Source organism: Triplophysa dalaica, chromosome 18 (genome assembly GCF_015846415.1).
Source record: "Triplophysa dalaica isolate WHDGS20190420 chromosome 18, ASM1584641v1, whole genome shotgun sequence".
NCBI lineage: Eukaryota > Metazoa > Chordata > Actinopteri > Cypriniformes > Nemacheilidae > Triplophysa > Triplophysa dalaica.
This window is the reverse complement of record NC_079559.1, coordinates 12,876,144-12,896,972: the sequence shown is the minus strand read 5'-3', so window position 1 is coordinate 12,896,972 and position 20,829 is coordinate 12,876,144. Positions and strand designations below refer to the sequence as shown.

General features: G+C 40.7%; 1 protein-coding gene across 4 annotated transcripts in view; it reads left to right on the top strand.

Moving 5' to 3' along the window:
* The window catches only part of gapvd1 (GTPase activating protein and VPS9 domains 1), a 36,496-nt gene that overhangs the window by 13,149 nt on the left and 2,518 nt on the right, over positions 1 to 20,829 (top strand). Inside the window, exons 2-26 of one of the 4 annotated variants that reach the window (XM_056772712.1) lie at positions 728 to 932; positions 1,049 to 1,316; positions 1,400 to 1,975; positions 2,453 to 2,539; positions 3,058 to 3,192; positions 4,446 to 4,638; positions 5,377 to 5,457; positions 6,734 to 6,888; positions 7,008 to 7,137; positions 7,413 to 7,538; positions 7,655 to 7,828; positions 11,014 to 11,139; positions 12,441 to 12,572; positions 13,377 to 13,496; positions 14,633 to 14,710; positions 15,444 to 15,790; positions 16,172 to 16,259; positions 17,607 to 17,678; positions 17,806 to 17,946; positions 18,039 to 18,168; positions 19,088 to 19,200; positions 19,421 to 19,580; positions 19,739 to 19,926; positions 20,244 to 20,457; positions 20,642 to 20,714. In XM_056772712.1, the coding sequence (XP_056628690.1) occupies positions 745 to 932; positions 1,049 to 1,316; positions 1,400 to 1,975; positions 2,453 to 2,539; positions 3,058 to 3,192; positions 4,446 to 4,638; positions 5,377 to 5,457; positions 6,734 to 6,888; positions 7,008 to 7,137; positions 7,413 to 7,538; positions 7,655 to 7,828; positions 11,014 to 11,139; positions 12,441 to 12,572; positions 13,377 to 13,496; positions 14,633 to 14,710; positions 15,444 to 15,790; positions 16,172 to 16,259; positions 17,607 to 17,678; positions 17,806 to 17,946; positions 18,039 to 18,168; positions 19,088 to 19,200; positions 19,421 to 19,580; positions 19,739 to 19,926; positions 20,244 to 20,457; positions 20,642 to 20,714 (4,095 nt within the window). In that variant the 5' untranslated portion in view covers positions 728 to 744. Of the gene's footprint in view, positions 1 to 727; positions 933 to 1,048; positions 1,317 to 1,399; positions 1,976 to 2,452; positions 2,540 to 3,057; positions 3,193 to 4,445; positions 4,639 to 5,376; positions 5,458 to 6,730; positions 6,889 to 7,007; positions 7,138 to 7,412; positions 7,539 to 7,654; positions 7,829 to 11,013; positions 11,140 to 12,437; positions 12,573 to 13,376; positions 13,497 to 14,632; positions 14,711 to 15,443; positions 15,791 to 16,171; positions 16,260 to 17,606; positions 17,679 to 17,805; positions 17,947 to 18,038; positions 18,169 to 19,087; positions 19,201 to 19,420; positions 19,581 to 19,738; positions 19,927 to 20,243; positions 20,458 to 20,641; positions 20,715 to 20,829 lie in introns of all 4 variants that reach the window. The other 3 variants (XM_056772711.1, XM_056772714.1, XM_056772713.1) reach the window with 3 other exon arrangements.

The following is a 20,829-nucleotide window of genomic DNA, read 5'->3' as shown; positions in this document are numbered from 1 at the left end:
CACACAAAACCAATAAGCAGAAATGACGCATTTTATGCCTCAGTTCTGTTGCTTGGCAGTTTCACAGGATTAAACAGCAGTTGCGTAAAGGCTAGTTTGTATTGCTTTGTGCTGACTCTGGTACAGAAAGGTGAAGTAATTTTAAGAAGTTTTGGTTCAGCATGCCCTTTGGACCATATCAAATTCATGCAATTTTTCTATTCTGTATGTTTGCGTTTATGGGCTCATAAGTTCCATGTAAGAACATTGCTCTTTTTTTCCACCCCCTCAGAGGAAATAGAGCGCTCTTCCGGTTTAAACATGATAATGTCTTACACAGTAGGATCTAGGCTTTTCAACCAATCGGTTCAACTTCATTTTAACCTGGATGTGGCCATCAGTAGAGTATTTGACATAAATTGTAAGCCTTTAACAGAAAACAGCCTATTTAATTTGTCACAAATGAAACAAGCCTTGAAGTACAGATGACACAATAAACTTCTTTCGAGAAATTTCTAGTGAACAAAAGAAACTCCTTAGAATGTGGGTTGCAAAAATCAGACATGATCCATCATTTTAAGGATTCCTCTTAATACAGAAGGCTGCCATCATTTCAGCTCCATAGTCCGTCCATTCATCGTATTGATTTTGCATTATAATCATATTTAGCTGTCAGAAAACTGTTGTATTACAGTTTTGATCACTTTCATTACAGTTTTATTCACTTACATTCGCCCTCTGTCCCCAGCACTGTGGCTCAGCTGAATGATGGTGAAGCCAGACATTCACACTCTGGCCCACCACCTAAAGCAGGAGCGGCTGTATGTGGCATCTGAGAAGCAGCTCATCCAGAGACTTAACAATGAGGTTCTGAAGACAGCCGAAAAGCTGTACCGGGCGGCCTGGATCGCCAAACAGCAGAGAATCAACCTCGACCGCCTCATTCTCACCAGGTGATTATCTGAAAGACCCAGATGATTTATAACCGAAACTTAAATTCATGTTAGCTGGCAGATAGTAGGCACGGCCTACATTAGAATTCTCTTAATGTCTCTTTCTCTCACTCCAGTGCTGAGGCGTCCCCAGCTGAATGCTGCCAACATGCCAAGTTTCTGGAGGACACACAGTTTGTGGATGGTTATAAGACGCTGGGCTTTCAGGAGAGCATCTACGGGGAGTTCCTGTGCCGCCTGAGGGAGAACCCGCGGCTGGTGGCATCATGTTTGGTAGCAGGAGAGAGACTGAACCATGAGCACACACAGGGAGTCATACACACGGTCTTCACCTCACTCTACGGCAACTGTATCATGCAAGAAGATGAAAGCTACCTGTTGCAGGTAAATTCAAATAAACAACATACAGTCCTAAAAATCTAACTTTTATCTGCTCTTTGTAACCCGTGCCATCCTGCTTCACTAAGGTGCTTCGCTATCTTGTGGAATTCGAGCTGAAGGAGAGCGACAACCCCCGTCGCCTGTTGCGACGAGGAACGTGCGCCTTCAGCATCCTCTTCAAGCTCTTCTCCGAGGGTTTGTATTCGGCCAAGCTGTTTCTCACCGCCACCCTCCACGAACCCATAATGCAGCTGCTGGTGGAGGACGAGGACCATCTGGAGACAGATCCGGCTAAACTGATAGAGCGCTTCACTCCGGCACAGCAGGAGCGGCTGTTTGGAGAGAAGGGCACGGACGAGTATCGTAGGAAGGTCCAGGCAGCGGTGGAGGAAAACGAGGCAAAGCTGGTGAAGCTGGTCAACTCCTTCATCGGGTACCTGAAGCAGAACACATACTGCTTCCCGCAGAGCCTGCGCTGGATCGTTTCTCAGATGTTTAAGACGCTGGCGCGGGTGGAGAGGTTAGAAGTCGGGGAGGTGAGGACGATGTGCACCGACTTGCTGCTCACTTGTTTCATCTGCCCAGCTGTCGTCAACCCAGAGCAATATGGCATCATATCCGACGCACCAATCAATGAGGTGGCACGATTCAACCTCATGCAGGTAGAGGATGATGTTTACATTGTTGTATTTCAGTGTACTCTAAGTCAACTATATTGTGGTTCTTGGCTTTCTGTATTAGTTTATGACAGAGTTTGGAATTTGTTTCAGCATTTTTTTTTTCTGTTGTGCTATTATGATTTACCCATCTGGAAAACACAGTATGAATTTTGATTTGTAAGACGAAGTACAGAGAAAACGGTAACAGTTCTCTGGAATGATAAATTAGTAAGAGTTATAATCACTTGCTTTTTAGTGATACCGATCTTATACCAGTAACCAGTCTGAATGATTCAGTGATTGATTTGTTAGAATGAATCAGAACGATAACTGTGGTGCTTGTGAATCATTTGACAGATGCCGTAAAGGAATGCGTGTGTTTTTTAACTCAATCGTTGTAATTTAGATTCATGAGGATATGATGGATTTTTTATAAGAATATGTATGAGATGTAAAATAAAATGTGATCTGATGTTTTAGGTCGGGCAGTTGTTGCAGCAGTTAGCCATGTCTGATGCAGACGATGGAGATCCTCGACGTAAAAGCAGTTTATCAAAGTTTGATAAGGTAAGCTATAACATAGTTGCACATTATGAAACTTTATTCTCATATTTAGATATGTATTAAGTCTGTCATTAATTACAAACGTAAGGTAAGACCTTCGTTTATCTTCGGAACTTAAATTAAGATATTTTCAGGAAGAGCTTTCTGACCTTCCATAGACAGCAATACAACAACCAGTTTTAAGGTGCAAAACGGGAGTGAAGACATTGTTAAATTTCATGTGACGACAGTGTCAACCTTTATTTTATGAAGCAACGAGAATCCTTTTTTGTGGGAACAAAACAAAACGACGATTTCGGATTGAGAAAATCTTTGGAATTTAAGCGTATTAAGAAATCTTCAGTATAATAGATTAACTAGTACTACATTGTCACATGACCTCATTACATTACATCATCTAATTACATCTCGGAATATAATGTTTTTTATAATACATGATTATGTATACGGTATAAATGGTTCATTACACACAGATTTTCAGCTCAATTTTTTTTGGCTGATTTGCTTTCGTATCTTTTCAGACATGCGTTGCTGCTTTTCTGGATGTCGTGATTGGGGGTCGAGCTGTCGAGACTCCTCCCATGTCCTCGATGAATTTATTGGAGGGCCTGACACGTACTGTGGTTTACTTGACACATAATCAGCTTTTGGCATTGGTACGTATTGAAGAATAGTGTTGAAGAGAGTAAACTTCCGTTGATACATTACATTATGTAAAGTATAATGGACATGTTCTTGGATATTAATAGTCACACCTTTGAAATACTGGTCTAGCAACGGTATTGCTGACTATACGAGATTTCTGTATAGCTTTTTCAGGTTAAAACCCTGTGTTTTCACGGCAAAAATGCTACAATGTTAGAGTTATGCCTCGGCATCATACAAAATGAATGCAGTCTGTGTGATCGACCCCTAAGGCAGATTGATAAGGTCATTGCAAAATAAAGTGATATGATCTCTAGGCATGTGTTCAATTATATGAAAAAACAATATATTAACTTCTAAAGCCAGTTTTGGTGATATCTCTATAATGCATGATTGTGTTCATCTGATAAATGAGATGTAATCGTATATCAGCTTCCTTCAAAACTTCTTTAAAGTGATAGTTCACCCAAAAATGAAAATTCAATCATCTTTTACTCGCCTCCTTGTCATTTCAAACCTGTATGACTTGCTTTCTTCTGCAGAACACAGAAGAAGATATTTTGAAGAATTTTGGTAACCGAACAGCACTGGACCCCATTCACTTCTTTTGTATTGACACAAACCAATGCAAGTGAATAGGTGCCAGTTAACAACTTTCATCAAAATATCATCTTTTTTTGTTCTGCGGAAGAAAGTCGAACAGGTGTGAAATGAGATGAGGGTCAGTAAATAACGACAGAACTATACACCTAGTCTTATTAAGCGAATCTTTAAAGATAAGCGACTTGTTCTGTGAGTTCTGCTTGAGTAAAGCAGACATGTCCAAACCCATCCAACCAATACACCATTAACAGTCATACCACATACCTTTCTGGTCATAATGCTTTAACTCTTTCCATCCACAGCTGCCAAGAATCCTCTACTTTCCTGCCTGCGTGTGTTTTCCTCTCAGCATGTGAAGCAACGTGTTCATCATCCCACTGTCATTTAAAGAGCCAATTAACCCGGCTCCTATGTTGTTATTGCGTTAGACTCACTGTATGAAATGCACTCATGATGATAGCTGAATAATGAGACCCACCTGCTTTAATTATCTGCACCGATAAAGAATGACTTCAGAAATGATCCAAAGATATAAAGAAAGCTCAATGAATATCTTCACCAAACCTTTTCAAAAATAGCAAACTTTATATGAAAGCAGGGTTGTATTGCAGAGTTGCTATAGATGTTGCTCACATCTACCATTTATCATTTCTGTGTTCAGGTGGACTTTGTGCGTGCGGTCACTGCAGGAGATCAGCTTAGAGAGGAGGATCATCTGGCTCTGGAGACCCTGGTAGTTAGCGTACCTCAGTCCCGCACGATAAAGAGCAACAGCCTGGAGCTCACGCCCTCGAACACACCCCAGCTCTCACCCGCAACCACACCCGCCAACAAAAAGAACAGGCTTCCCATTGGTAATTCTTCTACCTTTACTGGCATGTTCATAGGTGAAAGTTATGACTAACCCCCTGTTATTACACCCGTGACACGGTCTTAATATAATTACATTTCCTTAACCACTAGGAAGCAGGGCACAATCTTTAAAAGAAAAAATGGGGGATGTAAACCATCGAATAGACCTCGTAGAACATATTTCTTAGATTATTTTTTGCAGTACAACACCTGTTTCGTAACATTCACAAATGCGGACATCTGTCAATGGACTTCTTTTAAAGGTCCAGTTTATGAAATTTAGCGGCATCTAGTGGTGAGATTTGCGAATTGCAACCAATGGCTCACTCCACCCCTCCTAAATTTCGAAGCACTACAAAGGCTGACACAGGACAATGATGTCGTAGCGTTTTTGCTTCTTTGCGGGAGGAGATTAAATATTAATGAAATGCCCTTTGTAGAGCAGTTTGTACGTTTAGGGCTGTGCGGTGTAAATAGCTCATTCTAAGACAATAATAACGCAACGCTTCATTATGTAAGGGCTTTATACACCTCTGAGGACATAGTTATGCATATTATGGATGCATTTCTGTCAATAGATCTTCAAAAAAACAACGAACTGGACCTTTAATTGTAAACTGTTTGTTCCACATTCCTTAACTGATCATTGACGTACTCTGTTTCTCGTATCCACCAACTCTCTGATTTCCCCTCTGTCTTTTCCACACTTTTTCTCTTGCCTTGCTGCCAATGATCATAAGGACAACAGCTGGCTGCCATAACGTGTTGGGAGCCCTCAGCCACGGGCCTGTCCGCTCATTTACCTTTAGTAACCCCGTTTGGTGGGTCGCCTTTCTACGACCTCTTCTCGCTTTACCCATGCTTTGCCAATCATCGCTGTATCACATTTTGCTGCTTGCTGTAACACATCCGTATTACGTGCACATGTGCCTCTAGTGATATTGTAGTTGTTGCTCCAGCAAGAGAGTTCATGGGTGTCATAAATCGTGTAACATGGATCTACAGTTTTCATATTTATTTGATTTATAGTATTTCTTGGTATTTATGATGAATATTAAAGGGACAGTTAACCCAAAAATACAAATTCTGCTATCATTTACTCACCCTTGACTTGTTCCAAATCTGTATACATTTCTTTGTTTGGTTGAACACAAAAGAAGATCATTTGAAGAATGTAAAGGAAACTGTTCTTTCAGGCACCTTTCACATCGTAATTTATCCTTCTATGGTAGTCAATGGTGGCCAAGAAGTGTTTGGTGACGTTGAGCATTCTTCCAAATATCTTTCTCGGTGTTCAGAACAAAGAAATATAAAATAAACTTGTTGACAGAAATAATGACAGATTTTTGGGCGTACTTTTTCTTTAATATCAAAACGTTTAAACTGAGTGTTTATGGTGACTGCACTGAATGAGCATACATTTGTGGCTGATGCATCACATTTGTTTCACTGTCATCATTTGTGACCCTGGATCACAAAACCAGTCTTAAGTAGCAGGGGAACATTTTTAGTTAAAGCCAAAAAAAACATTGTATGGGTCAAAATGATAGATTTTTCTGTTATGCCCAAAATGTGAAGATCATGTTCCATGAAGAAGTTTTGTAAATTTCTTAAGCTAATATATCAAAACTTTATTTTTGTGGATGGGCAGTAACAGTGCCTCTTATTAACAGCTTCAGAGGCAATTTTCTTAATATTTTGATTCTTTTGCACCCTCAGATTTTTTTTATCATATCCTTACAAACCTATACATCAATAGAACGCTTAATTATTCAGCTTTCAAATTATCGAAAAATCTTGATTTTCGAAAAAAGTACCAATTAGATGTTGTCCAGGGTCACATTTGTAAATACTTTTATCATTAAAATTTAAAAGTAAAAACGGTAGACACAGCATTTTTTAAGGTTTTTGTATTGTTTGTCTGTCATCTTTATGTTTGTTTTGAGAGTTTTTGAAAGTAGATCTGCATCATACATTTCTCACGCAGGACTTATCGTCCTTACATTTTAGGCTTTTGCACTCCGGAGCTGTTAGCTGCCTAACTTTGGCTCTAACCCTAACATTCTGTCTCCGCTTGCTTTCTTTTTCACCCAGCAGGCTCTCGCAGCCGAAGTCGATCCAACATGGCCCAGGAGAGCGAGATTGAGGCCAGCTCCCAAGAGTCTCTGCAGGAGGTCACGCCTGAGGAAGTCCTAGTCATCTCACTTGGGACCTCCCTGCAGACCATCCCCGGGATGATGTCAGAGAACGAGGTGAGGAGGTGTAGCCAATATGTCACACACTTTACAAATGCAGTCATTTTATCGTAATCAATGATCATGGCAATTAAAAGAATAGATACGGAAATGTGTCAATATTACTTTGTTTGTAGGTTTTGACTCTGCATCTTGGAGACGGAGGTCAAGGAGATGCCCCCGTCGATGACACCAAACTGCATGGGAAACCTGACAAAACGCTACGCTTCTCACTCTGCAGTGACAACCTGGAGGGCATTTCTGAAGGTGTGCTTTTACAAAGTGACCAGCAGATGGCTCTCTTGTACATTAATAATTTTATGTCCCTCTGTATCTTGTTTTTTCTTGGTGTACATCATCGGAGACCTGAAATCAAAACCACAAAATATTTTTTACTCAAGCCTAGTAGATAAGGAGGTATTGGAAAGGTTTCAAATCCTTCAAGGCGCAATAAACAAATCTCTATTACACCCTTGTTTAAGTCTGCTTATAATAATAAGTAAATATGAAAAATTTATATTGTTAATATTGTCTATTTGCAGGCCCATCTAATCGCTCCAATTCAGTTTCATCGTTGGACCTGGAGGTAGAGTCTGTGTCTGAAGGAGGACCAGGGCCATCTGGCAGTAACGGTGCAGAGGCCTTACAGCTATTAGAACATGAACAGGGTAAATATGTGTTTTTTTTAACATGAATCAAAACTGCAGCAGCAAATCAAACTGAGTTTTAAAATAGTGGAGCGTTGAATGCTCTCTTATAATACTCTGGATTGTGCTTTATGTAGCTACCACTCAGGACAATTTGGACGATAAACTGAGAAAGTTTGAGATTCGGGACATGATGGGCCTGACGGATGACCGGGACATTTCTGAGACGGTCAGTGAGACCTGGAGCACTGACGTGCTGGGTAGTGACTTTGACCCTAACATGGATGAGGACCGATTGCAGGAGATGGCAGGTGAGACCTAGTGAATTCCTACTGGATTTCAGTCATGGTGCTGAAGTCTAGAGGAAATACACTTCACAATGTCTCTTATGACCAGCACACAAGTTGTTCACCACAATTAGTGTTGTTGTCTCCATCTGTATTTTTACAGTTTCAACATTTCAAAAGTAAAATTGAATTTGCTATCCTAATATTTTGTGTTAGATGTAACTGTTGAATGCATTTTACAGATAGATAATGTTCAGTTTGTGTACTTCCCAGTAAACTTATTACTGCCACCTTGTGGTTAAAGGAAATATTCACCTCAAAATCAAAATTGTGTTATTTTACATTCAACATTTTTAAAGACCTTTGGAACACAAATAAAGATATTTTAGGTGACATCCGACAGATTTCCAGGCCTCCTCATAGACATCATTGTTATAGTTGTTGTCAAGGTCCAGATAAGTACTAAAGACATCGTAAAATTGGTCCATCCGCTCATAGTGGCTCAATTTGTTAAAAGTTACTTATGTGCGAAAAACTTGAAGACTTAAATCGATATATTCTCCTCTGTCTTGTCAGTCTATGATGCACGTTCACGAGAGCACTTCGACACATCCGAATTCGGTTTCAAATTATATCGATTAAAGTTGTTATTTTTGTTTTTTTTTCGCACATAAAGTATTCTTTCAATTTGGAGGTCAACTTTAAGTTTAACTAAAAAGTTGCACTTGTCATTCCAGGACCTCTGGAAAGATACACCGTGTCTATCGTACCATCTTTATATATTTATACGCTTTATGATGCATGCATTGCAGAGCTATTAAAATAACCACTATTTATGTACAATATTCCTTAGAATTTGAATGTTACTTAATACATTTAAGGAAGGGCTGACAAACTGATAATCACATTCAGAATACAAGTTTGTGTTTACATAATGTCTATGTACTGTGAATATATTTTGTATTGATAGACACAAAAACATACACATACATGTGTATTTATAATAAGGAAATAGTTGATGCATTATTTATTTATATTTACCAATAATTGAAATTATATCTAAATGTTTATTAATTTGTATATATTTTTCTTAAATATATGCATGCATGTGTATGTGTTTATAAAAACTAAATGAATATGCACAGTCATATAATGTAAACACAAACTTTTATACTGGATGTGAAATATCGTGGTGAATCGTTTTACAGCCCTGATTTAAAGTGAATGTTATGTACAGAACTTTATCTTCTTGACTGACCCCTCATTCACATTACAAGCGACTTTGTCACTGCAAGTCACCAGGGGTTTGCAGTAAGGCCTCTAGTGGGCGTTCCCTCTACTGGTGACGCTCACTGCATGAGCTGAGAGGAGAAGAATCACCTTAGCTGCCATCTCTCCTATTGGCTGTTGCTTCTCATTTGCATAAAGTTAAACAATTCTCCACCTTTTTGCACCGCTAGACACGCCCCATCCTGTAGCCAACTGTTTCTAATGCTCGTGTCACCGGAAGACAGTAGATTTCAATTGAAATATATGGGATCATGTCGCTTTGTCACTTGTTAGGTGAACTGGGCATTGTGCTTTGATTCAGTTAATTGAATATTGTGTTTTAATTATGCATATCGCTCCTGTCCTTCTGAAACCTCTTATTTCCATATTTTGTGATTTTTATTTATTTTCATAAATAAGTCACCCATTATGTTTTTCGCTCTGTTTTGCAAATATCAATAATTAAAAAATATCAAATAATATGTTCTCAGTGTTTTTCTATCTTCTGGAAAAACAGCGAATTTGGACATCTGAGGTTTCGGAAGGACTACGCTGATATTTAACTATCAAAATTAAACGAATAAAGCAGTAAAGGGTGCATCTTCTGCAGAACCCCCTCTATTGAAGACCCCTAAATATATAAATTAAGATGACAGTACATATGTGTTCCTATATAGTTTTGCAAATGTCACAATAGACCTTTCTGCCATGTTTTCTTGAGGGTTTTGGAAGACATTAGATGGTCTGGGAACAAAAAACGTTCCATCTATTATGAAATGAAATCAAATTATCGCAATTTATCATTAGAGACAAATTGTCCATGTATATAATTCTGTAAGGTCATGTGTTTCTTATACCCTCCAGTGTCTGTTAAATAAATTCGTGCCCATTTAATTCCCTCCATCCTGGGTCAGTCTATATCAACTCAAATTCTGTATGTGAAGCTTTATATAGAGCTGTACTTCAACAACCTCAGACGGCTTCTCTCTTCAGTCCATCACATGCCATTTCTCTCTCATCCGTCTTTTAATCTCCTTCTTACCTCCCCACCATCTTTTCGCTCTCTTCCCTCGTCTTCTACGTCCTCTCTCTGTTTCTCACTCTCCCTCCGTCTCTCTGACATTCACACAGTCCCCGCAGTCTTATTGACCTTGGTTCCTTCTCATTTGCATCCTCCATTTTTCATTCCTCGGAATATGGCGTTGGGGGACTTTTCCATCATTAAGTGAATTTACAGCGATTTCCTTATGTGTTTTCTCCGAGGGATCGGGTTATGAGATACACATTAAATATCCATTAATACCTCATTATCCCACTGATAAGATTACCATGATAATGAGGCAGAAATTCTAATTGTTTCACTACTGCGGGTGCCACTCATTTAATCATGCACCTGAAAGACGGGCGGCCCAGAGCCCCTGCCTCACTCACTGTAAACAGGGCCAGCGGGGGAAAGCTCTCCTGCAAGCCCACCAAACCTGCCCTTGTGCACGTACATAGGTAGACGTGACCCGCCGAGAGGTTCCGCGGGCGTCATAGGGAGCGCTCATGATCTCTGCTTCCACCCGGCCATCAAACGCCCCCACGCACGTGCAAACACCCCCCCGCTGGTCTAGCTGTCGTCTCACCCCCGCCCCTTTCCGCTCTCCATCTCCATTCTTTTTGCTTGTTAGGCGGCAGCTCCTGTTGGGAGTGTTTGGGAGAGAGGAGGCGCTGTGTGGGACGCCGGTTGAGAGAATAATGAGGTTATGAGTGATGCTCGGCTCAATCCGCACCTCAATGTCGCAACCCCGATGATACAGCTTATAACGCGTCCGTGATCGGGAGGAGGGGGCTGCGATTAACCTTTTGCCATTCCTGATGCAATCCGCCTACCTGCTGCTTTAGATCAGAGACGGCCCCCTCACACCAATGTGTTTTCACTTGTGCGCTCTCCACAGGGGCCGCGGCGGAGCACGTGTTGGGAAGCATGCTTTGCTTGCCGGTTCTACTAGACCCGTACGGTTCCACCATCTCGGAAACGACGAGCGAGGCTTGGAGCGTGGAGGTCCTGCCGAGTGACTCCGGTAAGAAGCTGTGCAAAAATGTTAATGTTTCATACTGAATAAAAACTTTTTCATGTGTTTCCATGTGAACCCCAAAAGTGAATATTGTTAGAGTTCACTCGCTCTCAAGTTGTTCCAAACCTGTATCAATGTCTTTGTTCTGTGTTCTCACAAAAGAAGATTTTTTGCAAGAAAAGACCTTATACTCTCGTCCCATACATCTCGTTCCTCAACCACACAGTGGACCCCAAAAATTTAGAACATTTAAGCCAAATTTAGAAACATTGTACTGCATTAGATAACAAACATTCAAAACAAACAAACAAACCGGTTTCAAAATATTTTTTATCTTTTTCATTTTAATTATAAATGAAAGAGTATTTTTATTTGTGCATGTGTGTTTATGGCTCAAGTTCTATTCACATTTTTTTTGCTTCTGGGTTCAATAAAATCTAATAAAAAGCTAATAAATCATAAGAATAAATATTATATAATATAATGCCACTTATTTGGATATATAGTTTTGTTTTCTAATTGTGTAATTGACTTGTATATAATACATTTGATTTATTTGATCTTTATATGGACTGTATTTGAAGATTTTTGCAAAAACAGATAACATATTTATCGTGCATTGAAAATATTATTAATCAAAAGGCAGTTTGAGTTGTTTAGATGAATAATAATAACTAACACAGCTGACTAACACAATAAAATATACACACAAAAAAATTGAAGATACTTTGAATATTGACACAATATTTTATTACTTTACACAGAAAAATATCAAAAGTCGGCTTTGATTTTTGATGTGGCCTTTCACAGTCAATGTTAAATATATCAAGATTACATTTTCAAAGTATGTGTACATAATGTAAAACGATTTAATGTAGAAGTCAGTTTACAAAGGCTTTAGCTGGTTTTCACAGACAGGGTTACGTATATTATGTATAAATGTGTATGTATAGGTACATTCCACTTTATGTAAATGCATAACGTTTGTTCCTTTTAGTAAACGCTCAAATCTAAATTGATGTGGGGAATTTAACAGATAATACATAGAAGTATGATAGAAATGTGGTCTGTGTGTGGTCTTATCTGCTTGCCTCTTCTCCAGAATAAAAGAATGAGTGATTTGTTTTTTGCATTGCTGGGCTTTGTTTTACTTCTAGGCAGCAGAAAGTAGACTCAGAAGACCAATTCAGACCTGCATTATTACAAATGAGCACATAAATGAGTCTTCCGTAGAGATGCCATGGGTGTCTTTGTGTGTGTGTGTGTGTGTGTGAGGATGTGCGGTTAATGGATCTGTGTTGCAGAAGCTGCAGATCTGAAGCAGGAGGAGCGCCTGCAGGAGTTGGAGAGCTGCTCGGGTGTTGGGAGCACTTCAGACGACACAGAGGTCAGAGAGGTCAGCTCCCGACCCAGCACCCCGGGGCTCAGTGTGGTTTCAGGTACACACACGCACGTACACACACACACACACTTTTTTTTGCCATTCGGTCAGCATAGAGTCAAATAATGCTTGCAAAATGACACATGCTGGATTCGAATCCAAATGAGCGCCATGATTGTAATTTTTGTCGCTTTCAAGTAACTGATCGGACCAAACAAGAACTTGCAGCGATCAACAATACAGAAGTTCGAACATTCCAGTCACACCTCAGACTTAAGTGTTGTTCTCTGCCTCGCTGAGTTCTTTATTTGGTGACTCTTCCATCCTGACACGGTGATGAAGACGAATTGGCAGGTAACACAAACAGCAAACTCGCGACCGACTCCTTGTGGGGAGTTTTCCCCGTGGACTTCAACAGATGGATTGTCTTTCTTTTCCTCCTCCGTTCATTCCCGCCATTTTCATCTCTCGTTCACCTACTCTGACCTCCCTAGAGGATTCCTCCGCCCTCTCAGAGCACTCGAGGGAGCGTCGGCGTGGTTTCCCGCTTTCCACGAGGGGCTTGAAATGAGATGGGCCGTTCAACATGGCCGCCACTCCATCACAACACCTTACAGCCTCTTGCATATACCTTAACGTTTCTGTAGATGTAAAAGATATATGCACGGTCAAATCTCAAGTTATGAGAAAAGTAGAGCGAGGCTTGTTTTGCAAAGACAGCAGAACAAAGTTTGGGTTGGTAATTTGTTCTTTTGTTTCTGGAGTAGTATTTCATGATAACGTTTCTCTCTAAAGGTAATACATTTTCGTCTTTGATTTATTGTTGGAGGTTTTGCTGATGTGTTGCATGTTGTTTCTGCAGGCATCAGTGCCACGTCGGAGGACATTCCCAATAAGATTGAAGATCTGCGCTCGGAGTGCAGCTCAGACTTCGGAGGCAAAGATTCCGTGACCAGTCCAGATGGAGAAGACTCTGCTCAGGGTACAATATTCTCACTCGCATTTGAGCGACTGATGGTGCACGTTCACGCTGTGCCGTGTAAATTATGCTTTAATCTGCAATTTGTAACTTTTACTTTTATATTGCCATCTCTATTAAAAAGCTAAAATTGCAGGTTACTTTACATACTCATCCTTATGCACGGCGAGGTCGAGTGACATCAAACTGAGCTTTAAAGTACCAGTGAAAGTAAAAATTACAATTCCAAAAATTTTACGAAATATTGCAGCGTTTACTGTAAATACCTTATTAGAGTGGCTTATTGTCTTTTTATAATTCATATGCCCTCATTATCTAAGTTTAAATCTGAAAATGCACAAACGCCATCTAGTGGCAAGCCACGCCCACTATTTTCCTATTCGATTTTCCATTTCACTCAAAAATGCTTCAAAATACGGAATTAAAAACGATCGCAACTTCCGGTTCACGGGGACATTAATGCGAAATCATACCCAACAGCTCAATGGATTCTAAATTAGAAATGGTTATTTTTTTAAATGACGCGTCCCACCTCCGATGTTTAAAAAGTTGTATAACTAAATATATTTTTAAACCTTTTGTTTTTTTGACATAATAGGCAATATGTAATGCTTCGTGTTACTTTAAAATACAGTCTAGTCAGCAACTACCTGTAGTCCGCTGCTCGACCAGATTTTGCCAAGTGGTTGTCCTCGGGACAACATATGTTGTCAACATTTTTATAAATAAAACCTAAACCCACACCAATCCCCTACCCTAACCATTACTTACCCCTAAAATCAGAGGGAAACGATAAATGAAAAACAATGGTCTAGAAGCATTAAACTTAAAATAAACTGTTAACTTATTTCTGAAATCTGTTAAATGTTGTCCCAGTGTCAACATTATGTTGTCCTAAGGATATCATCCGCTTGGCAAAAACAGGAGAGCCGTTGTCAGCTATAGGAAATCCCAAATAAGCATACCTGTAAGACACGTTTAGACAACAGATTTCAAACCTGTTTGAGATTTCAAAGCAGATTTCCAAACCGTATGAATACCGCCCGACGGGGCGTCAGGTTAACACTCCTATTGAAAGTGTTTCTTGGACTCTATGGTATTAGACTAACATCTCTGTTCTTCTTCTTTCATCTCTCCAGGAGCTCACAGTCTGTCCTGCGCAGCCTCTCAAGCAGATTCACTGCTGGCTATGTTTGATCCCCTCTCCTCTGGAGAAGGTAATGTCACTTCCCAGCTTGCATTGCGGTGGGATGCAGTACTTACACATGTAGAAGCAAGAAAGGAGCACTATTGATGTGCTTAATGATCAGAGTACACAGAACAGTGTGTGTGTTGTTGAGAAATAATGCCAAATGTCTTTTTATTGTCATTTGGCCATTTTATTGTCCAATTACTAGCAAGAAATATAAAAATTTGCGTTAAAGGGAAAATCTTGCTATGTCCATCCAAGCTTGCATATTTTCTATGGGATGCCTATGGAGTTGTTTAAATGTATTCGAAAGACATTGTGCAAGTGTGGGAATGTGTGTGTGTGGGGCAAGGTGAGGGGATGACAGGTTGCTAGACCTCACCGCAGGCGTTTTGGCTCGGTGGCCTGTCCCCACTGAGCCGGTGACACGGGGCTGGCATTGGAAGGCGCTCGGCAGAGATGCTGTACCCTTGGAACAGGTGGCCTACTTTCACCTGAGGTCTGTCTCACTCTGACAGCTATCTCAAGCTCTCTCTCCCACACACACACGCCCGCTGGCTATGCCTGTGTGCGTAGAATTTAAGTTTTTATGAATGCCCATTGAACAAGCCATGTCACGACCCTAGCGTCTAGGTTGTTTTCTAAAAACTGGAGGTTATGGTGGGAAAGAAATCAAAAGGGTTTTCAGCATTCAAAGGTGCATTTATCAACATTGTGTCTTAAAAGCGCAAAGGCTAAACTTTGGTCCTGTGTCTTTACAGGATCTTCCACCGGAACCATTGTGCGGCCCAAGGTACACTACGCCCGCCCCCCGCACCCTCCCCCTGACCCGCCCATTCCAGAGGCCAGCATCACCAGCAACCAGGAGCCCCGTCCGCCTCTGTTTGCCCCCCACCTGGCGCAGGGTGATCTGGAGCACCCCAAGCAGAGGCACTCGTACCCCGAACGGCTGGTGAGGAGCCGCAGCACAGATGTAGTGTCCGCTGGCCGCAGACCCAACAGCGACCCCGGACTGAACCGCAGGACCATGATGGAGGAAAAAGACCCCGCTGGGGCATTCTCCACAGGACCCACTTCCTCTCCGAGCAAAGACTCTCTTAAAGGAGAGGTGAGGACTGCATTTCATGGTTTTAACTGGTTGCACAGAATTCTGTCACCTTCATGTTATTCAAAACCAGTATATGACTCTTTCCTCTGTGGAACACAAAATAAGAAATGTCTTTGTGGTTTTGTGACCATATAATGGACGTGAATGGGGGGGCAATGTTGTTTGGTTACCAACATTCTTTAAGATATCTTCTTTTGTGTTCTGCAGAAGAATTAAAGTCGTACAGGTGTGGAATGAATTGAGGGTGAATAAATTATTCAAGATTTCTCATTTTTGGGTCTATCCCTATAAAAGATCAAGTGACTTTGACTTCTTTTTGAACTTATGACATTAGTCAAGCAAATATTTTGGGGTGCTCGACTGTTTATTTTTTTTGTTCAGCCCGAGGACAGGAAGGACAGCGATGATGAGAAGTCTGACAGGAACAGACCCTGGTGGAAGAAACGTTTCGTTCCTGCAATTCCTAAAGGTGAGAAGCATCTCTCTCTCTCTCTGCCTCATTTATCTGGCATACATGCTTTCATCCAGCGGATCTTTTTAGTCATGGCTAGTCAGAAACATGACGGCAAACCAAATGGTGAAACACTAAAGCTTAAATCTAAAAAATGTCAGTTTAAGGAGTAGTTCACCTATAAAATAAAAAATTCTGTCATCATTATGCGCTCTCTTGTCATTTTAAATCTGTATGATGTCAGTAAGACCAAAGAAGATATTTTGAAAAATGTCGGTTACAGAAAAGCAATGGCCCGCATACACTTTTATTGTAACCAATGCAAGTGTTGGCTGTTAAAATTTTTGTATAACTATCCCATATTAGCATAAATATCAGCGATAAAACATTTATATTGTATCCCCAAAATTGGGTTCCTGTTATTATTGTAATCTCTTAAAAACAAAACCAGTGTAGGTGATGTGATAATGGGTTACGGTTAGCATGGCTTGGGCAAAAAGGTTGTGTTTGTAAAGCCCAACCGTGTTTGTTGCTGTCTGTGTCCCTCACACAGTGCTCTATTGGACAGCAGAGGGTGAACTTCCAGGTAACACACTCTTCAAAATCTCTCCCACCCTACACTAGCAGCCCGAGTACATGTTGGGTCCCGTAGACTCCTCCTCGCCCCATTTGTGACGACCGGAGCCGTGACATACCGCAGTCGAACTTCATTTCCTCATTCATGCAGCCATTTTGATTCCAAAGTTTATTTTTGCAGTGGTTGATCCGTATAAGTTTGGTGGGATATGCACTTTGGAGAATAGTTAATTCTGTCATATAATCATCCTCCTGTTGTTTTAAACCGGTTTGAAGTTTTCACTTTCTTGGAAAAGGATGTACTGTTGATTTTGATAAAAAAAATCCATGTCAGTTAGAAAAGTTAATAATATTAGTTAAGTAAAACGGGTTTGCGAGAACATTTAGATGACTATATGAAGGCAGAATTATTTTTTGGCTGTTTTTTAAAAGATGCATATTTCAATATTACTGTATAAAGAATCGTCTGTGTATTTGTACGTATAGTATAAATTCACACAAACAAATCTTCTCATACACATTTTGAAACACAGAGCACCTACATCTGTGTGCTTGCCCCATAGTAGTGACATGTTCCCTGTCATAGTGCCCCATTACTGAACATTTAGCAACAGTTTATGAATTCATATAAGTGAAGCAAAAACATCCACAGCATGTTGGTCCATTCGACACAGTGGACATGAATGGGCTGGAGGAGATGTGATGTTTTGTGCTTTGGGTTCTCCCAGAAATGTAACTGCAGCGACTTGCCTGTTTGTGAGTTTAAACGGCTTGTGTTGTGTTCCACAGTGCCAATAAGTGGACTCCGAAAGCGGGACAAGCCGGAAAAGGACGAAACTGGAGCAGAGAGGATCCCACAAGGTCCTTCATCTCTTTTATTTCACTTGTTTGTCCATGTACACATTCAACGATGTGGCAAGCATCACAGTGTAGAGGTTGTATGTTGACTGCATGTGTTTGTGTACATCTGTTTGTATACACGCATCAGGATTGTCAGATGAGCCCTCGATGCTCAGGCAGAGCTCCAAGACCCAGTCAGCAGAGGCGATAATGGACAAGTACATCAAGTACATGGAGAAACGGCCCGCCCACAGTGATGGAGCTGTTGCAGGTCCTTATGGTGGACAAGGTTTGACATATGATATATGCTGTTATATTTCTTAAAGCAATTTCTCATTTGTAGATCTAAAGGTTAAACAACAGTTTGCTGTGTTTTTACAGAGTCTTCTAGAGAGGGAGACAGCGAACATGACTCGCCAAAAGACGAAGCTCTGCAGAACATCTCTGCAGATGATCTACCAGACTCTGCCAGTCAGACGGCGCCACCTCATGATAAGACTTTCTCATTCAGGTATTTTACATGACTTTATACGCTCTGTTTTTTGATAAAACATTCATATGAATATCTGTTGAGCCAAAACCACACAGGCAATTCCATGCAAATGTCAATCCTAAAGGGACAGTTCACCCAAAAATTACAATTCTGTCATCATTTAGTCACCCAGTTATTACAAACCTGTATACATGTCTCCGTTCTAATGAACACAAAGGAAGATATTTGGAAGAATGTCAGTGATCAAACTACCCCGATTTACTGCACTGTAGGGAAAATACATACTGGCTGTCAATGGAGGATGAGATCTGTGTGGTTAATGACATTCTTCCGAATTTCTTCCTTTGTGTTCAGCAGAATTTCCCTTTTAGATGAAAAAAAGTTGTAAGCAAAGATTTTCACCATACTGATAGGTCAGATGTCAATATTTGGTGGTTAAAATTCCCATCTGAAGTCTCTTTCAAGTTTCTAAAGTCATATTTTGTTATGTTGAAGCATAGTTTTTCCAGTATCTGGGAAATTAATTGTCACATCTATAACAGAATTGTTACATCCATAACGGTCCATATTTCTCGTAAATAGCCACATGAAAATGAAATATTTATTTTATGTTCTGTGAAGAGCCATCTCTTCTTCATTTTTGGCTATAATTGCTTCTGGTTTGCACATTTTAATTCACAGAAATCCTGCGAAGAATGGTCACATCCATAACGCATTCATTTTTCTCTCTTTAGACTGATATTTTTCTGATGCTAGGACTCTATCATTAATGGTTTATTAAAATATAAACTAATGATTCAATATAATAGACACATTCTCCCACAGTTTGTATTTCAAGTTTTGACAAAAAATGTCACATCCATAACGCTGGAATTGCACATATTAGAGACAAATCTCCAATGTGGTACTTAACCTGCTGTATCTTTCATCTCCCCAGTGATATTAAGAAGAAGCTCCGGATGGCCCTGTGCGCAGCAGATTCGGTTGTTTTTCCCATCATTCCCCATGCAACGACGCGCAACGGCCTCCCGGACCACACTGATCCTGAAGGTCCTTTATCCCTGATATTTTATAAATGATTATTATTTAAAAAGCTTGTCAACGAAAATGATACTTCAGTCCTAATGTATCCTTAACATGTTATAGAAACTCTGTTAAAGGTAGGTTTTTGTAGCTCTGTTCACAAGGGATAAAAGCAGCAGTTATGCAGGTTCCGAGGTTCCAAACCCAGCGCATTAATGTCTGGCCCCTGTCTCCTTTCCTTCCTCAGACAACGAGATCGTGTGCTTTCTGAAGGTGCAGCTGGCGGAGGCCATTAACCTGCAGGATAAGAACCAGATGGCTCAGATCCAGGAGACTACGCGCTGCGTCAGCCACCTCGACCCCCGCACCTGCAGAAAACTGCTCACTGCCATGGCAGAGGACTACAGGTACATTACTCTCTCTCGCTAACTCTTTCGGTCTCATTGTGTTTCTCCTGTGCTCTCTCCTCTCACACACATCCATGAATCACTTTTTAATAAAAGCTAGTGCCGACATATTTTTGGGCATGACTCCATAATGAGAGTTCGATGGGTTTGTGCGGCAGGAAGCGGGCCCCGTACATCGCCTATCTTACGCGGTGCCGACAGGGACTGCAGACGTCTCAGGCTCATCTGGAGAGGCTCCTGCAGAGGGTACTGAGAGATAAAGAAGTGGCCAACCGTTACTTCACCACCGTCTGCGTCCGACTGCTGCTGGAACACATGGAGTCAAAGATGCTCGACTTCTTTAAAGGTCTCTGCTTGCCGTATGGATGTCTGTTGTTCGTATTGATCTGCGCTAATGCTTGGCTTTCCTTCAGAATTGATGAAGGTTTTTTACTTTAAAACGTAAAGTTATTCAAATCTGTAGAAATGTACAGTTCTGCACATACAAATTAAATAAAAAGAACATTGAGCTCACACATTAAATATTTATAAACGGGCATTATTTTCAGTGAGAAATGGTTATTTTTGGGTCTAGTTTTGAGTTGATCGCTTTGAAAGATCTAGCGTGTAACTTCGCAGTGAAAGATGTTTGTCTCATCTGAGACCAAATCTCTGTTTCTGCAGCGTTTCAGGGCTGTACAGCCTCTGACGATAAGACTGCATCGGTGGAGGATTTCCTGCGGTACCTGTACGGAGCCATGGCCCACGATGCCATCTGGCAGTACGCCAGCGAAGAGCAGCTCCAGGACGCCCAGATGGCCATCGAACGCAGCGTCATGAACCGCATCTTCAAACTGGCTTTCTCCCCCAATCAAGACGGGGACATAATGCGAGACGAGTGAGGAACCTCAGAAATCCTTCTTCATTTGTATTCTTACGTTGTGTTCTAAGCAGGCTCTATAAGCATTGGTCTGAAATTCCAATTAACATTGCATTCTGATTTGTGATTTGTCTTCTTGCTTGGGACACGGCGTTAGCCTTCTTAAATATCTTGTGTTAACGTAACGTCTTTTCTTTTCAAGGCTTTTTCACGAGCACATTCAACGTCTGACTAAAGTAGTGACAGCCAATCACAAGGCCCTGCAGATCCCAGAGGTCACTATTTCATTTCATATACAATACAAATGTTAGCATGTTAAGTGTGTCTAGTCGATTATATTTAGGGTTACCAGTAGTAGCGTTACTAGGCTAAACTAAGTTACACGACTCG